Source organism: Erpetoichthys calabaricus, chromosome 13, assembly GCF_900747795.2.
Source record: "Erpetoichthys calabaricus chromosome 13, fErpCal1.3, whole genome shotgun sequence".
NCBI lineage: Eukaryota > Metazoa > Chordata > Cladistia > Polypteriformes > Polypteridae > Erpetoichthys > Erpetoichthys calabaricus.
The window spans coordinates 31,306,955-31,328,626 of NC_041406.2; the positions used below are offsets into that span (position 1 = coordinate 31,306,955).

A 21,672-nucleotide genomic window follows, 5' to 3' on the forward strand; every position below is an offset into this window, starting at 1 on the left:
TAAAAGCTGTTAATGTTGTTTCATTGTTGATTGTTTATTTGTTTTATTCATTTACTAAACCAGCCTACTCCAGTACAGTGTTTGAGGGTCAGAGCATATCTTGGCTGCATCAGGCAGACAACAGGAACGATGAGGCGGTGGTCTGTTTCTGGGCACATTCTGTTACATTTGGAGTTTCTTTGGATGTGGAAGAGACCCGAGCACCCATAGAAAAAACAAAGCACACATTGGAGAACATGCAGACTCCACACCAACAATGCATAGGCTAAGATTTGAAGCCACATTTCAGGAGCTAGTCTCTGCTCCCTCTCTTATTATACCACTTTTGAAAAAGTATAAGTTTTCAAAATCAGATATAGGTTTCTGCTAAAGATAAAACATTTTTAGTTATGTCTAGCTTTAAAAAAAAAAAATGATAACGTCTTCTTTCTGAAAATATGCTATTGTAAATCATAGTAAATTATTTTGTATACAGTATATCTTCATGTATATGTAAAATGGTAAGAGTTATACATCTGTCACGTGATTACTTATGAATGCTTCAGCTAGAATCTTCGTCATGGTCCTAATTGAAAGCTTTTGACGTAATCCACGCTGGTGAAGCAAAAAATTTGAGTAGCAGCAACCTCTGCGAAATTATCAGGGAGTTGCGTCTTTCTTACAGTAGACTGCTCGAGAGGGTGACATGGCAAAAAGGAAAAGAATGGTGGCAACATGTACTGAAGCTACTCATAGGAAGAAGAGGAACAGCAGCACCATCTGCTGAGCATCAAGTGCAGAATACAGAATGCACTTGTGACAAAGACGGACAAATAATAATAATAATAATAATTCATTACATTTATATAGCGCTTTGAGTACTCCTGTGCAAACTGACCTGTGCTCATGTCCTCACAGCAAAGTGATCCTTATGATGAAAATACAGTGCTACACACCATGATGGTGCAAGGAGGAAAGCGGTGACATCTCCTAAGCTAAACGCAGGATGTGCTTCAGTGACAAAGAACATGAATTGCATGCCAACAAAAGATGAGATCATGAAATACTCCCAACTTTTGCCCATATGCAAGCATTGCTTTTACTTCCTTAGATCAATATTTGATTGCAAGCACTACTTACAAAAGTTAAACCACCGATGTGCTCATTGTGGGACCATATTTTTTCATGGTCAAAACAAAAGAATGTGTTTCTGATATGGAAATGTTCTGCTTGCTATTAAAAAAACCTACAGAATTAACAAAAGATAATATAACGTGATGGAAACTGAAAGACGAAACAATTTGGAACACATAAGAGATATCTTTTATGTCAGTGTTTAATGGCTTTAATGACAACTGCGGTGGGATGGCACCCTGCCGGGGTTTGTTTCCTGCCTTGTGCCCTGTATTGGCTCCAGCAGACCCCCGTGACCCTGTGTTCGGATTCAGCATGTTGGAAAATGGATGGGGTGGCATGGTGGCGCAGTGGGTAGCGCTGCTGCCTCGCAGTTGGGAGACCTGGGGACCTGGGTTCGCTTCCCGGGTCCTCCCTGCGTGGAGTTTGCATGTTCTCCCCGTGTCTGCATGGGTTTCCTCCGGGCGCTCCGGTTTCCTCCCACAGTCCAAAGACATGCAGGTTAGGTGGATTGGCGATTATAAATTGGCCTTAGTGTGTGCTTGGTGTGTTTGTGTGTGTCCTGCGGTGGGTTGGCACCCTGCCCAGGATTGGTTCCTGCCTTGTGCCCTGTGTTGGCTGGGATTGGCTCCAGCAGACCCCCGTGACCCTGTGTTCGGATTCAGCGGGTTGGAAAATGGATGGATGGAAAATGGATGGAAACTGAAAGACGAAACAATTTGGAACACATAAGAGATATCTTTTATGTCAATGTTTAATGACTTTAATGACAACTGCGGTGGGCTGGCACCCTGACCGGGGTTTGTTTCCTGCCTTGTGCCCTGTGTTGGCTGGTATTGGCTCCAGCAGACCCCCGTGACCCTGTAGTTAGGATATAGCGGGTTGGATAATGGATGGATGGACTTTAATGACAAAGTAAACTACGGGGTTAAAGAGGACATTTCGAGTTTAAAGCTGAAATTTCCACTTTAATCACAAAATAGACATTTTCATTATGTCCTTATTTTTTTTTCTCTGTGTCTCAAATACGCCGCCGTACATTCTGATGGTGTTGTAAAGGTGCAAAAAAAAAAAAAAAGACGGCACAGAAGATGGTATGTGAGACTTGCTGTTATAATGTATCGTGTCATTATGATCGGGAATATGTAATGCTTGAATATCAAAGCACCATGAGTGCATTTGTATGTTGCCATTTTGCTTCACCGTATCGAACCATTCATGAAACATTGAAGCACACACACAGCCTAAAAGCGGCTGGAGTAGCAAGAAATTCAGGCTGGAATTCAGGGTTTGAATGTGGAGAGTTATGACGATATTCCAGAAGATGACGTGACTGTATTATTTGGATAAATGTATATTGTTGTACATGAATAAATATAGGATATCCCCTGAAAATAAGCCCTAGTGCATCTTTTGGAGCAAAAATTAATATAAGATCTGGTCTTATTTTCAGGGAAACACGGTAGATATAATGTGTTTGTGGTTAGTAAGATAGTGGTGTGCCTTAGGATGTTTTGGGTTACAAAAAGTGTGCCACCAAAGAAAAAGGCCTGGAAACACTGTTTTACATCATTGGGAGCCTCAGTTGAAAATCATCCAGGACAGGGGTATATGTGTTCAGGATTCATAATCATCTTTATGATTGTTTTGTACAGCCATGTCAGGGCCAATGTCCACCCTACAGTAATCTTTACATGATAGATCTTGATGAAGTACCTAAGCAAAGAGTTTCAAGGCCTGAAAATAAAGACAGCTCCCCTAACCTGGGGTCCTGAGTTGGTTTGCCATGTGGTGGGTGCGGCAATGTGCTGTATCAGCGTGTGCTCCTAACCTCCTCCTCCTCCTCATGTGCTTAAACAAAGCTTTTACGCGGAAGCCTTTAAAATCATGAGGCAATTTAGTTCTTAACTGATTTGATGCAAGACCAACAACGTTATAATGTCACAACATCAAATGATACCTTAAGGGTCTCTAGGTATGAACACATTTCTGTCATGATGAAAGACGATTCTCTTTAAGGAAAGGTCAACAACCTTTTTTATACAAGTAATGTACATAAAACATTTTGTAAATATGCTTGTGTTCTGTTCTGTTTAACATGCATATTTTTACATCAACTACTTTATTTCATTTGATAGGTATTGTTTAATATAACATAAACTTTATTGATATTCTCTGTTTTGTGTGTTCTTCTTTTTATTTTAGGACCAGAGGTCCATGTGTTCCATTAGTATTTAAATACAAATAAATGTCTGTTCTCATTTTAGGTCATCTGAACATGTGTGAAGCAGAGGAAGATTCCAGTCCGAAGTTATGGTGTGCACTAGATGATGGGAAGGTTGTGGTATTTGACGCTGCTAGCTGGTCTCTACAGCCAAACTGTATTCAAGTGGGATCAATGAAACTGGTAATGATAAGAATGATGTGCAAGAACCTAAGCTAAGAGTTATCAGAAATGTGCTATTTAATGTGTTTTTGAATGTGCATAAATGCGACAGTGTGGTCCATTTAGGAAGTCTGACATGCTGAGTAGTCAAATGTGTTGGAGTTTCACATCCTTTCTGAATGTCTACTAAATTTGCAGTATTCCAGATGGCCTTTAAAACAAAACAAAGACAAAAAAACTGCTGGTAGTGCTAAATATTTCCCACAATTTTGAAATTGTAAAACAATACCATTGATAAGAGCTGAAGTCATTGTTCATACCAGTGTTAAAGGCTGTATGAAATGTTGGTTAATAAGTCTACTTTCTAAATGTAGTAGTCCTATCTAAAAAATAAAAGATGCTCAACTATTAGTAAAATTATGTTTTGTATAATATTATGATCAACACCTTGAATTTTTGTATCTTCTGTGGATGCTAGCAGTTCCAGAATAAAACTGCAATATCATGTTTGAGGAGGTGGCCATCTGGCGAGAGTACCACCAAGATGGCACAGAACAGAAGAAAATCTGTAAGACCTTCTCGGGCACAGCCACACAAATAGCAAGAGAGGTAGTTTGTGAGATAGTAAGTAAAGGGCCCTCTGTAATGTTTGGGACAAAGACACATTTTCCTTGATTTACCCATCTTAAAGTTACAACTCAAACAATATGGGCATGATTAAAGTTTACATTGAAGACTTTAATTTAAAGCTATTTGCATATATTCTGGTCATACCACGTAAAATTGACAACACTTTTTCTACATGGTCCCCCCATTTCATGGTACCATAATGTTTGGGACACTTAGTCTCACAGGTACCCTAAGTTCTTGTCTATAAGCCGGACTCATGTATTAGCCGGAGACCAAAAATCATACGAATTTTTAAAATAAAATCGTATCATAGATAAGCCGGACTCATGGATAAGCCGAACGTACTATAACCTATAACTAATAGAAGGGAGGGAGGTCAGTGGTCTCACTCGCGCCCATTTAATTTCTTTAAGGGGGGAGAGAGTGTGAGATATTGCCGTCTCTCTCACTCCCCGCATGGCGCGGTTGGAGCGGCCGGAGCGCGTTCTTTCTGCTCTGGGCGTCGCCGAGTCAACACGCGCGCGTAGCGGTCATTTAAATTGTGATTTTATATGTAAGCATATTTAAATATATATCGCGGATTTCTGCGGACAATGGGTCTTTTAATTTCTTGTACATGCTTCCTCAGTTGGTTTGCCCAGTTGATTTCATACAAGGGACGCTATTGGCAGATGGCTGAGAAGCTACCCGGCTTACTGTTCTCTCTCTCTTGCGCTGACTATCTGTGATCCTGACGTATGGGGATTGAGCAGGGGGGCTGTTTGCACACCTAGACGATACGGACGCTCGTCTAAAAATGCTGAAAGATTATCTTCACGTTGCTATCTTTTGTAAAGCTGATTCCTGAAAAGACATGCTGCACAGTGCTTCGCATACTTAAAAGCTCGAAGGGCACGTATTGATTTTTGACTGAAAAACAAACTCTGTCTCTCCCTATCTCTCTCTTTGTCTGCTCCTGACGGAGGGGGTGTGAGCTGCCGCCTTCAACAGCTTTGTGCCGCGGTGCTTCGCATACTTAAAAGCCAAACAGACATATTGATTTGTTTGCTTCACTCCTTTGAAGAGGAAGATATGTTTACATTCTTTTAATTGTGAGACGGAACTGTCATCTCTGTCTTGTCATGGAGCACAGTTTAAACTTTTGAAAAAGAGACAAATGTTTGTTTGCAGTGTTTGAATAACGTTCCTGTCTCTCTACAACCTCCTGTGTTTCTGCGCAAATCTGTGACCCAAGCATGACAATATAAAAATAACCATATAAACATATGGTTTCTACTTCGCGGATATTCTTATTTCGCGGGTGGCTCTGGAACGCAACCCCCGCGATGGATGTATAAGCCGGACTTATGTATAAGCCGATATTCTATTTTTTCATTTTCACAACTTTTTTCCTTAGATAAGCCGCGGCTTATAGACAAGAACTTAGGGTATTTGTGATTACTCAGGTATGTTTCATGGCTTCACAAGATACCTCCGCTTTCTTCTACCTGTACTATATATAAGGCAAGCATCCCATCAGTCTGTAAGGAAGGAGATACATAACAATGATGTAAAATACCTCTCCTGGCCATTTGAGGACTCACCTTCCCAAAAAGATAAAGGAGTGAATGGGATTGTGCCATCCTGTTAACAGGACTGTCCTTTAGACACCAGTGCCCTTAAGAGTAACTAAAGCTTCAAGGACGCCTACAGCTGATTGTGTCTCTGCAGCAGTGACATAAACCCCTTGGGTGGATTTAAAAGCTGCCCTGTGGTAGAAGTGCAACTGTTTCTTAGTGTTTTAAATACAGTACATCTGCATCAGATTTATGAATTCATAGTAGTGTATGCTTCATTCCTGCTCTTTTTTGAGACAGGAACTTATTAAGCAAAAGTTAACAGAATGATACGGTTAGTTGAGAGTTTCTATTTGAGACAGATGCAATGTGATATTTGCAGATAGGAAAATGTTTATCATGCTGATAAACATCTGTAGCAAAGGCAATAATAGCCTATTAATAACAGGCTTCTGTTTAACGTTTGCAATTGTCATGTGAAAAAAAAAATGACTAAAGCAGTAAACTGCATTACTAAGCATAGCTATAGAAAAGTACTTTATTGCAGGTGCAGGTCATAAGATTAAACACAGCTGTTATTGTGCTATGTTTGCTTTATTTATAATTATGTAAGTAAAAATGTTCCTCTTTATTTTAATGAGCAAAAAGCTCAAAAGAATGATTTTCTGTGGAAAGAATTCAAGATGTATTAAACACTATCATTGAAAACTATGCATAGATAATTTAAGTTTTCTTTCAGTGTACTAACAGTTTAGAACGACAGATTAAAACTTAATTCAGGAATTTTGAAATTATTACTCTGTTAAAAAAGAAAAAAAAAAAAGCTTGATCGTTGCAATGCAACAATCTAATCAGCAATATCTGTCTCTGTTTAGAACTGCATGCTGGGGCTGGAGCCGAGTCAAGTTTGGATCGGCTCAACGGATTCCACAGTTTACATTGTAAACACAAGAAGCATGTCGTGCAACAAGCAGCTCACAGACCATCGCAGTGAGGTCACTGATATCGTATTAGAAAAAAGTGACAAGTTCAGGTATACTTTTCATTTTAACTGCCTTGAAAGTAGACGGACCAGGGTGTTTTTTTCTTTAAAACGATACCAGTATAATGCTACAAACATAAATTTATTTAAACTTAAGTACCGTAGATGCAATATGTTAAAATGCGATGGGATGATCAAAACATTTTGAGCCTGAATCTGAAAGTCTGTTCTTGTTCCTGATTTTTGTAAGTGGTCAAAGATTAGCTCTTGTTTACTTAAAAATACCAGTTTCTGGTATTTTTGGTTTATATGAAGTCATCTTGACAGGCCAAAAACCAGAAAATCAAGTATTGTGCTGTTATTGAATTTCTAAGACCACAGAACAACATCCCTTCAGAAATTCATTTGGCACATAGATAGTGTGCACCAGAATGGTTCCCTGTAGTGAAGACCTGTACGATTCTACTTCTCTATCTGCCTTCCTTTAAAACTTAAGAATCATTATAGTCTTCCCACAACACCATTTTGCAAAGCTCAAAGGTGCTGCAGTTTTGTGGCAAGAGCATCAGTCGTTGCCTGGTCAACTTTTCCAGATTTCCACAGGAATACTTGACGCCTGTTGGCATCAATGGGACCTATAAGTTCCAGCGCTTGCAATTCTGATTTATCTGTGTTTGGACAAAAATACTGTATGTGTGATTCTCTGATTCTGACCTCGGTATTCTGACTTTCTTTTCATTCAGTGGTTTCTGACTCAACATTTCCAGCTTGGCAAAATATGGGTGTGTCTTTTTGGTAACTTTTTGATATATTTTGGAGAAAAACTCCTTTAATTGCTAGAAATAATAAGGATATTACTCAGTAGTAACACATTAAAACTGCATGAAAAAAAACGTTAAAGGTTATTTCCACTCTGAAAGGGAAAGAAGGATAAAAGGACACAACATTTTGGCTATGTAGTCTTCATCAGGTGTGCAACAGAAAAGGAAAGAGCAGGTCACACACAGTATGTAGGAGAGAAAGGAGGGAACAAAGCCAGGGCAGAAGAAGGAGAAAGGGTGAGAGTTGGTGAGAAAAAGCTGCCAGTAGAGAAGATGAAGGAGGGATTAAGACCTGAAGAAATATGTGATCCCAGAGTCAGAATGAGATGAGTGTCTTCTGATTTTCTTTGAAAGTCCACTTGAAGAACGCATACGAGAGATCAGTGTGGCTCTGATCAAGGCATGTGAAGTGATCTACAACATGCTTTATGTGGTGTTTGATTTTAACGGTTTGGACGTGTTCTCTGAAGTGGTCTGCGTCACCTGTTTCACTTATGTAGATGACTTGACACTTCCTAGAAGAAATACAGTAAATAAGATTTTTAGGCAGGCAAGAGACCTTTGTTTAATATTGAATTTACAAGAAGGACCAGTTACAAGGGTGTTGTTGGTGACACAGCGGCTCCTGTTACAACTCAGAGAGTCTAGTGGGACATGTGGCTTTTCTCCGTGAAAATGAGCTGCGAACAAGAAGTTTGTGTAGGTTAGGTGGTCGACTGAAGGAAGTCAAGGGAGGGTTAGGAAAGAAGGCGCCTGTGGAATGATAGGTTTGCAAAATGTTGAAATTTGTGTAATTTTAAAACTGCATTGTTAACAGAAAATTATTTATTCAAATAGTGTAAATGCTATCTTTATTGAATCTACATAGAGAGCTTCAAGAGTATTATTAATTTTGATAAAAACTTCAATTTCCTCAATTTTGCCTTGTCTAGAAATGTATTTTGTATTGCAGTTATTAAAAGTAGTTTCAGACGGATAAATATTTCCATTTTTAAAGTGTGACTGGTCAGAGCACTGTCTCCACAGGTTTTGCACGTTCTTCTTGTGTCAAAGCATTTTTTGGTACTTTGGTTTTCCTCTAAAACCTCAAACACGTGTGCATTACTTTGATTGGGGATTCAAAATTGGCCCATTATGGGTGACTGTGCTCTTGAACGGAGTGGTGAGCCTTCTGCCTAACGGTGTTTTCACAGATTTAGTTTTCATCACAATCTGAAATTGGACACAGCAAGTATGAAAGGAAGTTTGGATGAGCCAAGTGAGAATCCTGCCATGGAGAATGCTGGTTTTAATCTCTCATTTAAATTCAAATCCCTCCTTAGTTTGGACTTTGCTTCTCTGTACCAGTTCTTATAGTTTATAAAAACCACCGACTGTGTTCCTTTGGACTGATGATGAGATTCTTTTTGGCTTTAATTTTAGATACGTTATTAGTATTTCATCACTTAATCACTTCAAGATACCTGACTAGAAGTGAAATTCTTTTTTTTTTTTTGGTTGGCAGTACCCTTCAGGGCATCAAGTTTTCTGTACAAAAGTTCAGGTACACATCAGGAAGGATTCTGATTGGCAGATGGACCCAATTAGGTACCATACTGTCCTTATAAAATCATGACTAGAATGAAAATCTGCTTAGACTACACTCCAGGAGGGTCCCAGTTTGACATCTTCCCATTGTATAATGATTATATCAAGAGTATAAATTACCATATGGTGCAATCTTATTTTTTGCCCTCAAATTAATTCTGACATGCTGTTAAATTCTTTTTCAGCCAGGCACAGGCATACTCATCCAGCATGGATGGTACTGTAATCATGTGGGATATATACACACTTAAAGTGAAAAATCGCTTTCATTTGGATTGTCGTGGGCTCACTGTGCTTAAACTGTTCAATGGTACATTATGGTGCTGTAAGTACAGATTTTCTTCATATGTTTAGTTATTTTAAACATTGATGAGAGGCCGTGCTAGTTTAATATATTTTGGTAAAATTAATACATTTAGACTCAGTATTTGCTTTGAAATGTACAGCATAGTTACAACGTGAAAAGGTGCAATAATTGCTTTAAACGCTTGCTTCAAAACAAAAGTAGCCAAAACCTTTGTTGCTCATTAATTCTACTAAGAATTTAGGAAACTGTTGTTTCATTTAAGCTATAATATTAGCGATTTTGGTCTAGGTTTGCATTTCAAAAACTTTACATAGTTACTTTTCATACCTTTAATTAGATTTTGATATAGAAACATACAAGAAATGCACAAATGTGCTCTTAGCTGTTTAAACCTCAGCAAACTAGAGATGAATTTAGCTGCTGTTATCATTCACGCAGATTTCAGCAGCGTTTTTGTTCCCTGCAGTTTATCAAGTATGGCAATGATGCAATGTACATGTATTTTTATTAGAAAGCACCAAGATTGTAACTTGAGCAAGGCTGAAATTCCCTTTGGACAGAAAGCTTTGTGTTTATGTAACTTTTTCATTTGACATGCTGACTTGTTTCTAAATACATTCTCAAATTCTTGGTGTTTTGGGCATTTGCCGTACAGTCTGCTTCACACGTGCTTAATTTTAGAGGGAGTCAGGCTATAATATATAAACACACACTTTCACACTGGCTTAGTCCGACTCGAGGCCACAGGGGGCTGGAGCCCAACAGCACTGGGCACAAGGCGAGGACCAGCATTGACCAGGGTCGAGTTCATCATCGCACACACCTCATACTGTATATACTGTGTATACAATACTGTGTGTATATATATATATATATATATATATATATATATATATATATATATATATATATATATATATATATGATTGATGTTACACGTGGTTGTATTTTGTATGTAACTGCAAAAGAGCAATCACATCATCTGTTCTTAACATAACTGTTTCATTTTCTAAAGGTGGTGTTGACAGTATTTTGGAACTAAGAAAAAATGGCTTAGTGAACCGCAGACTACAACACCTGGATGACAGCAGAGAGACTCCTTTGTTTTTCAATTGCTTTGAACTGTTCATAGAGGTCAGTGAAGACAAAGAACATGGGAAGAGAATTCCTGCAAAATACTGCATGATGAAAATTTTTTCAAGCATGCTGTTTTATAGTGATTGTGATGCTGCATTGCTGATTCTTGTGATGTTTAATGGCAGTCAGTAATTGTAACATCCGAACAACAATGCAGCAGAATGTTGAATGCACATCGTAATAATTAATCCTTATTATTAGTATTTTATAAGGCATTTGTAGTCAGGGACTAAGCCTTAACTATACCTAAGAACAGCACTTTCGTTGTGATATAAGTGACATCCCTGTGCATAACAATTTTTCATTAAAGTTGTTTTCAATATAATGTGATTTAAATCGCAAACATTTATCTTAACCTTTCTAACTTATTCTCCATTTCAATTTTCAAGAGGGATCAGCTGTGGACTACTTCTCTAGACTCGGCTGAAGTTTGTATCTGGCATATTAAAGATCTGTCAAGACCATTTCATAAAATTCAACTGCAGGATTGCTTTGGAGTCAATTGTATGATAAAAGTAAAAAATCAGGTACATGGTTTTCTTGCTTCATAGTGGTATATAAAACAAATACAGCAAACACCTTATATTCGACTTAATACAATTTAACTGTTCTAAAATATTTTATATAGAATATGTAACTTACCTGTTGCTTGTTGGTTAGATATGCAAGTAAGAATTTAACTGTACTCTCTAAACATTACAATATTAATACTACTTGCACTACTGCTTGTAATGAATAACAAATTCTTTTAATCCATTTTAATAAAAGGATAAGTGTCCATATGTCTGTCTGTGATATGCCATCTTTTGGAATGACAGGGACATAGCAAATACACGGATATGAGAACATCTTTAGTAAAAATTGCTTTGTCATTTATCTTTCCAACCGATTGCGGATAACAAGCACTAATACTGCTTTTATGAATCCCATATCAAATTGCATATAACAGAGATGTGTGCACTGCATCTGTCATTCCAACAGATGGCGTTTCACAAACTTTTTTGTAATAAAATGCATTACATTTGTCATTCCAATAGATGGTGCATCTCAAACATTAACACTGGTTTTACAAATTGCATACCAAATTGCATGTAGCAGAGACCTGTGCATTGCATCTTTACTTTCAACAGATGGTGCATCACAAACACTAACACTACTTTTATGAATAACATACCAAATGGCTTACAACAGAGACATACGCATTGCATGGTGTACTGCTGAGGTCTATGCTGATTACTTAGATTTCAACCCGTTTTAGATAGGCAGCACAGCTAGGCTCTCATAATGAAAAGGTTTTGAGCAGAAACAATACTCTGGTAAAAGCTTATAAGAATATAAGAGTATAAGAAGAAACATTTTTAATATTTAATTTTCCATCGTTTTAAATATGTACATATCATTGTGTATCATATTTCCACAATTACAGGAATTATCCACACTTCCTTATGGTATTTTGTCAAATAATCAGTCCTATTAATTAAACATAGCATTGTCCATCTGGTTTTAATTGCAAAAAAAGGTTGCTGGACCGTGAATGACATGTAGACTGAGTCCTGTGTGAACACCATCTACAGTTAATATGTATTTCAGCTGCTCGTTCTTCTTGTCTCATTTTTGACATGGAAGCCAACCTTGTTAATTTGATTAAATGTTCCAAGCTGATTATTTTTAATATATTTAAAATGTCAACTTCTAAGCTAGAAGTGAACTGTATATTGTATCACACACATCTTATAACTGAAAATGTAATATGAATAGTAATTTATGACTTTTTGTTTTAATTAAAATTAATTTTTTTCATTACTAAATTTTAATGAAACTTGCTTTAAACTGAAAAACAAAAGTAATTTGCTTAAAATATTCAACTTTTCCACCCCGAAATAATAAAATCTCAAATACAAAAAGGCAGAAACCACACAGACATTTTCTGAGATCTGCCATAAGTTAAAGATCAAGTTGAAGATGTGCTTCTCAGTGCTGTCCTGCTTCTATCTGTGGACTTGTCTCTACGGCGTTTTACAGAATACAGAATACCACATAATGCGTTGTTATCAACTACTATTGATTCTGATGGTGCAAGAACAGTAAAGGTTTTCCTGGATGCATCCATATTGGTTTTCCAAATGTTTTACTGGAATACAATCAACTCGAGTGTGACGTCATTCCCAGCTCTGACATCCGACTTCTGAGGTAAATGGAACGCATTAATAATTACACAGTGTTTACTGCTAAGAAGATGGCGATTTGAGACTCGATTTGTTGTGCTGAAGGAATTCTTGACATTCCATGAGTGGTAGCAGTCACACATAACAACAAGCCAGGCACTTTAGAGATGGGAACCCAGGCATCTTCAGTGAGCCAGCATCTACTGATTCAAACAAAGAAGGCACTTGATGAGCTTGTACAGTATCAGTGTGTGACAATAGCAGAACAGAGTGGAGTAAAGGAACCTTGTGGTCGTGAGAAATTCAACCATTGCATATTGTAATAATGTGTCCTTGTCAGTCATATTCCTGAATGGCTGAAAATCATTTTGATTCATGCATGAGAGATGACACTACTAGTTACAGGACTGTGCATGTCAACATTAGCAGGCGTTTCTTGGTCATTTAAAAATGCTTATAGCTTCTGGTACAGATCCTAAAATTAATGAAAGTTGGGTCTAAGGTTAGTGGAGGCTCAATTTAATGAGAGTTTGCCGATACAAATGATCAACCAAAACCCCAGCATCCATCCATCCATCATCCAACCCGCTATATCCTAACTTCAACTAAATTTCATTTAAATTTCAAGCAGTAACTTCTATTTTTTATTTACGAACAAAACAACTAGTATTGACGTGGATTGTCACATAGTCATTGTCACTGAGTTGGCGGTTTAGAACAGTACAGTTTGTACATCCATCCATCCATTATCCAACCCGCTATATCCTAACTACAGGGTCACGGAGGTCTGCTGGAGCCAATCCCAGCCAACACAGGGCAATACAGGAATAAACCCCGGGCAGGGCACCAGCCCACCACAGGGCACACACACACACGAAGCACACACTACAGACAATTTAGAATCGCCAATGCACCTAATTTGCATGTCTTTGGACTGTGGGAGGAAACCGGAGTACCCGGAGGAAACCCACGCAGACACGGGGAGAACATGCAAACTCCAGCGAACCCAGGTCTCCTAACTGCGTGGCAGCAGTGCTACCCACTGCGCCACCATGCCACCCAGTTTGTACATTTGTCATTCTTTTCAATTACTTTGTGTTGTCGTTTGCACATCACTTAATGGAACTGGTGAGTGTGACTGGCAGATAGTGAATTCCCACAACGTCTCCTCTCACAGACAAGCAGCTACATTGGTGTCTGGTGGTTCAGCTGAGTAAGTGAACTTGCTGCCTGTAATTCCCAGTTCCTGAGCGGGAATCCCAGTTGTGTTATCTTAGGGAGTCTAGTCAGTGGGAACAGCATGGTGTACAATTTCTTAGCAGGCACAGCACATGTCACAATCATCAGTTAGTGTTGGATTTTTATGGCACGATAACGCATTTTCCAACTCAGTGAAGTCAAATATCATCACAAACTGTAGGATGTTTAAGCATGAGGTCAACATTCTGTACATACTGTGGTTCAGACTTTAAATTATTTGGGTTTTATGATTTAAAGTACAGTGTTATTGTTGATTTGTCAAGTCTGAACAGTATTTTTTTCTGTGAAATAAGTCATTAAGCATTATGCATTTTTCCCAATCCTTTTATATGTGCGTGTCTCATGGATGACACTTTAGATTTCACAAATTACATTTATTCCCAAGCAGCATATAGCAGAACAAGCAGAAATGAATGCAGTGAACGGGTAGACAGTAATAAACACACACTATAAAACTGCCAATTGGACAACCCACAAACAGAATAGAGATTTTAAAGCTGAGGCAGGTGTCTGTGTGCACTTCTAACCATATTACTGCAATCTTGTTCTACATTTCGGCTTTTAATCGTGTGCCTTTTCCTCCATCTCCATTACAGGGTTAACTTTAGATACTTTTAGTGTTTATTTATCTCTGTTAGTTTTTACACTTGGCCAAAAATGTTACTTAGACTGAGGCGTCCTCAAGAGCAGAAGTTAAAGTTCTTGATACAGAAAACCAAGGAAAACTAATTCCTGATGAAGACAGAGTTTTTACTCAAAATATTGTGTATAAGGAGGTACTTTATGCTTAGATAATTCAGTAAAGAGCATAGAAGTGTATATACAACAAACATTTCCACATACAAGTTACATGTATACATAGAAGCATTGTTTTGCCATGGTGGGGTCCTACGGTGACCCTAATATCCCCTTTGAACTCTATTACATAGACCTGACCAATATGCCCCCAAATCCCTGCTACAGGCCTCATGTGTTACATTACCTTTATATCTTTGACTGTAGGCCCTCGTTAGTATAATTTTGGTATCAGTATTGATACCAGCTTTGAGACCTCGGTACTGGTACCAAAATGGTTTTAAATCAGGAGCGGAGTGGTGGCTCTGAGGCTAAGGATCTGTGCTGGTATCCAGAAGGTTGCCGGTTCAAATCCCCATCACTGCCAAAAGAGATCCTACTCTGCTGGGCCCTTGAGCAAGACCCTTAACCTGTAATTGCTCCAGGGGTGCTGTACAATGGCTGACCCTGCGCTCTGACCCCAAGTGGTATACGAAAACTAACAAATTCCTAATACAAGAAATTGTATAAGGCGAAGTAAAGAACAAAAAAAAAAAATCAAATAATGGAAATCTCATCTCACAGCTTTATACATTCAAAGACCAAGGCGGGGTGATTTGCTATAATTGTAATGCATATAGTTGATTTAACAATTGAACGGCGGGGGATGAATCCCTTGGAGTTTCGATCACGGAAAATAACGACTGAGCGTGAGCTGTTTGAAAACTAACTTTTACTTCTAGTACCAAAATTAAATAAATGCTGATACTTGTTTGGTAATTTTTTAGTACCGGTATACCATGCAGCCCCACCTCAGGCAAAACATTAGAGTACCAGAACAGGCAGAAGAAAAGGTGAGACAGTTTCATGGATAATATATAAAATACCTAAAATACATGCGGAGTACATTTGTGTTGGTTAAAATAACACAACCTGATAATAGGCTACCAGAGGGCTCTTTGTTTTAGTGTCTTTATTAGTCTCTGATCTGATGTTTTCCAGCGTATCCTTTGATCCTTCATTGAGCTACAGAAATGGCCTCTCCTCAGGATGGAAAATGGCAAAGAGAGAGAGGCTCAGTCTTAATGTAAGGGAATCCTGTGGCTTCTTGACATACCTCATGGATCAATAGGGTCATCATGGTTCAGGGTAACTCCTGACTCAGTAACCAGTCCTGCAGTCATATCAAAAAGTTTGGGAACCCCTCTCCGCCTGCATAATAATTGACTCTGCTTTCAACAAAAAAGATAACAGTGGTATGTCTTTCATTTCCTAGGAACATCGGAATACTGCGGTGTTTTCCGAACAAAGATTTTTAGTGAAGCAGTATTTAGTTGTATGAAATTAAATCAAATGTGAAAAACTGGCTGTGCAAAAATGTGGGTCCCCTTGTAATTTTGCTGATTTGAATGCCTGTCACTGCTCAATGCTGATTACTTACAACAACAGATTGGTTGGGTTAGCTCGTTAAGCCTTGAACTTCATAGACAGGTGTGTCCAGTCATGAGAAAAGGTATTTAAGGTGGTCAATTACAAGTTGTGCTTCCCTTTGACTCTCCTCTGAAGAGTGACAGCATGGGATCCTCAAAGCAACTCTCAAAAGATCTGAAAACAAAGATTGTTGAGTCTCATGGTTTAGGGGAAGGCTACAAAAAGCTATCTCAGATGTTTAAACTGTCAGATTCTACTGTAAGGAATGCAATCTGGAAATGGAAGGCCACAGGCACAGTTGCTGTTAAACCCAGCAGGTTTGGCAGGCCAAGAAAAATACAAGAGCGGCATATGCACAGGATTGTGAGAATGGTTACAGACAATCCACAGATCACCTCCAAAGACCTGCAAGAACATCTTGCTGCAGATGGTGTATCTGTACATCGTTCTACAATTCATCGCAATTTGTGCAAAGAACATCTGTATGGCAGGGTGATGAGAAAGAAGCCCTTTCTGCACTCACGCCACAAACAGAGTCGTTTGTTGTATGCAAATGCTCATTTAGACAAGCCAGATTCATTTTGGAACAAAGTGCTTTGGACTGATGAGACAATAATTGAGTTATTTGGTCATAACAAAAAGCACTTTGCATGGCGGAAGACGACCACCGCATTCCAAGAAAAACACCTGCTACCTACTGTCAAATTTGGTGGAGGTTCCATACTGCTGTGTGGCTAGTTCAGGGACTGGGGCCCTTGTTAAAGTCGAGGGTCAGATGAATTCAACCCAATATCAACAAATTCTTCAGGATAAAAGGTGAAAAGGTGAAAATCCGCGAAGTAGAAACCATATGTTTATATGGTTATTTTTATATTGTCATGCTTGGGTCACAGATTTGCACAGAAACACAGGAAGTTGTGGAGAGACAGGAACTTTATTCAAACACTGCAAACAAACATTTGTCTCTTTTTCAAAAGTTTAAACTGTGCTCCATGACAAGACAGAGATGACAGTTCCGTCTCACAATTAAAAGAATTTAAACATATCTTCCTCTTCAAAGGAGTGCGCGTCAGGAGCATAGAATGTCAGAGAGATAGAGAAAAGCAAACAAATCAATAGGGCTGTTTGGCTTTTAAGTATGCGAAGCACCGCGGCACAAAGCTGTTGAAGGTGGCAGCTCACACCCCCTCCGTCAGGAGCAGAGAGAGAGAGAGAGAGAGAGAAAAACAAAATCAAAAATCAATAGGCCTATGTGCCCTTCGAGCTTTTAAGTATGAGAAGCACCGTGCAGCATGTCGCTTCACGAAGAAGCTGCACAGAAGAGAGCAAAGTGAAGATAATCTTTCAGCATTTTTAGACGAGCGTCCGTATCGTCTAGGTGTGCCAACAGCCCCCCTGCTCAATCCCCCTACGTCAGGATCAGAGAATGTCAGCGCAAGAGAGAGAGAGAGAAAAGTAAGTTGGGTAGCTTCTCAGCCATCTGCCAATAGCGTCCCTTGTATGAAATCAACTGGGCAAACCAACTGAGGAAGCATGTACCAGAAATTAAAAGACCCATTGTCTGCAGAAATCCGCGAACCAGCAAAAAATCAGCGATATATATTTAAATATGCTTACATATAAAATCTGCGATAGAGTGAAGCCGCGAAGGGCGAAGCGCGATATAGCGAGGGATTACTGTAAACTTAATGTCACTGCTGAAATACTACTGTTTCCATAAGGCATGTCATATATTAAAAGGAAGTTGCTCCTTTGAAAGCTCAGCAAATGATAAACAAAAATCCAAAGAATTAAGAGGGGTTTCCAAACCTTTTCATAAGACTGTATTTAGTTGTAACAGCCCTCCAGTCCAACCCATGCTTTGCTTCTACATATAAGCATTTTCTCCAGTTTCAAAGGATACACAAATGTAGCGTCCAACAAACAAGAAAGAAAGGATATGCAGGTAATTAAGTCGTAATCTGCCTTCTCAAACCTGCTTTTCAGTCCAGGCTACTCTGGAATATTAATTGCCTTTCATTTCAGTTTACCTGTATTCCCCCAGGCTAACTGACCTGTCTGATTCTGAGATTTTACCTGTACTGTTCCTGTGTTAGAAACAGCAATTGGTTTTTAAAGTATTTTTTTTTCTAAGTATGTATTTTAATATAATTTTATTACACCTTCCTTATGACAAGCATGGAAGTGTACAGATTATTTATACATTTTTTCATTAGAACAATTTAGATGAGACCCTTCTACCGCATGAGCCAGCATGATTATAATACAACCCACTGATCCCTAGAGCAGCAGCTAAAAAGTGAAATAATAAATGAACCGGAGCGTGAGTGGCCAACACTGCTTTCCTACTAGTCACACCATGCAAGCTCAGAACACACCAACAGAGGTCCATGTAAGTGAGGAAATAATGGTGTCATTGTAGAAAAAAAAAAGAATTATACACATACACTCAAAAAATAATGTGTTACTTACACAACATGCTGATCTTCTCTCTTTACACAAACTCCTGACAAATAAATCACTAATACGTAAATAACAGTTATATAAAAAGTGATTACATACATAAATTACAAGGACTTTTTTTACATTGTAAGTTTGACAATTAATCCCTTTAAGTTCATGGTAGAAAGTATTTCGCTGAGCTATATCCTTAGACCAGCTGAATTAACAGTCACAGTCCCTTTTCACAGGTCCACCCCTCCCTCTCCAGAGTTCCTCGTTGATCCTCCTCTAACCATTCATTAACCTTTTTCTCTTCTGTATTGATGTACCCTGGTTCATCTAATGGTTTCCCACAGGCAGTGTATTTTCTCAAAGTCCGGCACTTTCTATTTCTTTCTCTGGCGCTGCCCTCTCTTATTTATGCCTCTCGTTGGGGCTCAGAGTTAGGTGGTGCCTCCAAAGCAGCCCATAGGATTGAAAACCCCTTAAGACGAAATACATGTATTTTTATAAAAACAGTGAAATATACAAACAGACAACGGTTACAACAGGCCATTCAGCCCAACAAAACTCACCAGTCTTATCCACTGAACTCCTTCAAAATAACATCAAGTCAAGTTTTGGAGATCTCTAAAGTCCCACTGTCTTTCACACTACTTGGTAGCTTATTCCACGTGTCTCTGGTTCACTGTGTGAAGAAAAACGTCCAAATTCGTGTGTAGAATTTACCCTTAGCAAGTTTCCAACTGTGTCCCTGTGTTCTTGATGAACTCATTTTAAAATCTCGATCCACTGGACTAATTCCCTACATAATTTTAAACATTTCAGTCACGTCACCTCTTAATTAATCTCCCTTAGCCCTGGAATCAGTCTTGTTGCTCTTCTCTGGACTTCTTCTACTGCTGTAATGTCCATTTTGTAGCAATGCAGACCAAAACTGTACACAGTATTCCAGATGAGGCCTCACCAGTGCATCTGAACATAACCTCCTGCACATCATGCTACATAACCTAACATTCTGTTAGCCATCTTAATGGCTTCTGAACACTGTCTGGCAGTTGACAGTGTTGAGTCCCCAAAAACCCTCAGTTTTACCTGTCCATAGGAGAAACCTGTAGCTCCATGACACACTCTCTGCACTAGCAATGGAGGCACTGGTCAGAGGTGGAGCTGCTAGGCCTCTCCTCTCATCTCTTTTTCTTTTCTTCACACTCAGACTGATAAGAAAAAGGAAAAACAAACACACACCTCTAAGTCCACTAAACCTATAACCCGTTTTAGTTATGTGCCCGGCGTACCTATTACCTATTAGACCTCCCATTGAGTAATCAGACGTTACATTTTTACTTCTTCCTGTAATACTTTACATTTACTGACATTAAACTTCATCTGCCACAAATCTGCCCAGGTCTGTATGCTGCCCAAGTCCCTCTGTAATGATTTAACAGATTATAGATTATCTGCCAAGCCACCTACTGTAGGTTGGTATGATCTGCGAACTTAACCAGCTTGTTACTTATATTCCTATCCAAATCATTTATATATATTAAAAATAGCAACGTCCCTACCACTGACCCCTGCTGGACACCACTATTAATGCCAGCTACTTCTGATAAGTTTCCTCACAACATAAATCTCTGCTTCCTGTGTCTGAGCCAACTGCTTCCTCCTCCAAGTTATAAGAACCCGTCTAACATTATAGCCTTCTTTCCAGGGATGACAAGACATGCTGTTACGACTGTTAGTTTCCTACTAAAAGACATTTTTTACTTCAAATTACAGCTTATAAAGGCGAGACGAGAATGTCTGCATAAATGGAACTTGAGATCCGTTTGTATATGGCATAATATGGAAAACACTTTTTATTCTTTATGAACACTGGCAAAGAAGAATATTTAGCTGCAGACTTACAGTAATGAGTAAATGAGTAATTCTTACGTTATACTTTGATGGTTTTTAGCAAATAAATTTAATGCATTTTAAAGTCATAATAATAACATAATAAAAATGTAAGAAATAAACCAATTTCCTTCTTATATTGTTTGCAGGTCTGGATTGGCAGCAGGGGGATATCTCAAGGAAAATCCAAAGGGAAGATCTACGTGGTGGATGTAGTGAAGTACAGCGTGGAGAAGGAGCTGGTGGCGCATACAGACGTCGTGCAGGCATTGTGTTCTGCAGAGGATCGTTATGTGCTCAGTGGCTCATCTAGCGAAGATGGCAAAATTGCCATCTGGAAAGTTGAATAGTGACATGTAACTTGTATATTATAAATTATTTTTGTAACATGTGACATTAAGGTGTTTCATACATTTTAAAAGTGTTGAACAGAAAAAAAAATACTAGTGTAATATTTATAGAATTTTGGAGAAGATGACGTTGTTGAAGAGAGATCAAGAGATCCCTTTGACTTGCGACATTCACGTCTAGTTTTTAACGCCCATTTCTGTTTTTAATAACTGCCATGTGTAAGTGCTGCCGTTTCCTTTTAGCATAAACGCACTACAGAAGACTGTCTTAAGATATTCAGACATGAGAGGTCTTTTTTGCCATTTTTGCACAGCATTACTGTATGTTCATCTTTTATACTTTTATGACAAAGTCATTTGCAGACAGTGTTTGTGTTCAGTGGATCTTTGGAGTGCTGCATTGTCCACCCTTGTATTGCTGAAACTTCCTGTGACTTTTGAAAGATTACTGAACAGTAGGTGGACAGTCACTGCAGCCATGCTTACCTGATAGAAGTGGTCTAAATGTTCTTTTCCTACAAGCCATTAAAGCCAGTGTTAAATTCGCAGTGCAGTTTTCATTTGATCCACTTGGACAAAGGAAACCTGAAGTACCACGACCTGGCATTGATCTTCATATTCTCTGGTGGTCTTGTCTTAGTTTTCCACAGAATAGCTTCTCATCATTAAGGCTGTTGACCGATAGTCTGATGGACATTGTGAATGTATGGCACCATCCACACTACCACATTTTCGTTTAAAAACACAGACAAGTCTCCATTGTCATCTGTCAGTCACATTACCCCGGTGTTTTCAACCCATGAAAATGGGGACTTTTGAAAACGTAGCCTCA

At 38.7% G+C, this 21,672-nt stretch overlaps 1 protein-coding gene across 3 annotated transcripts in view; it reads left to right on the top strand.

The window, feature by feature from the left end:
• The window catches only part of dennd3a (DENN/MADD domain containing 3a), a 127,730-nt gene extending 106,346 nt beyond the window's left edge, over window positions 1-21,384 (top strand). For all 3 annotated transcript variants that reach the window (XM_028818083.2, XM_028818085.2, XM_028818084.2), the window contains 6 exons: window positions 3,381-3,520; window positions 6,561-6,718; window positions 9,261-9,400; window positions 10,398-10,516; window positions 10,909-11,046; window positions 20,640-21,384. In XM_028818083.2, coding sequence (XP_028673916.2) covers window positions 3,381-3,520; window positions 6,561-6,718; window positions 9,261-9,400; window positions 10,398-10,516; window positions 10,909-11,046; window positions 20,640-20,840 — 896 coding nt within the window. In that variant the 3' untranslated portion in view covers window positions 20,841-21,384. The remainder of the gene's footprint in view (window positions 1-3,380; window positions 3,521-6,560; window positions 6,719-9,260; window positions 9,401-10,397; window positions 10,517-10,908; window positions 11,047-20,639) is intronic.
• The last annotated feature ends 288 nt before the right edge of the window (window positions 21,385-21,672 follow it).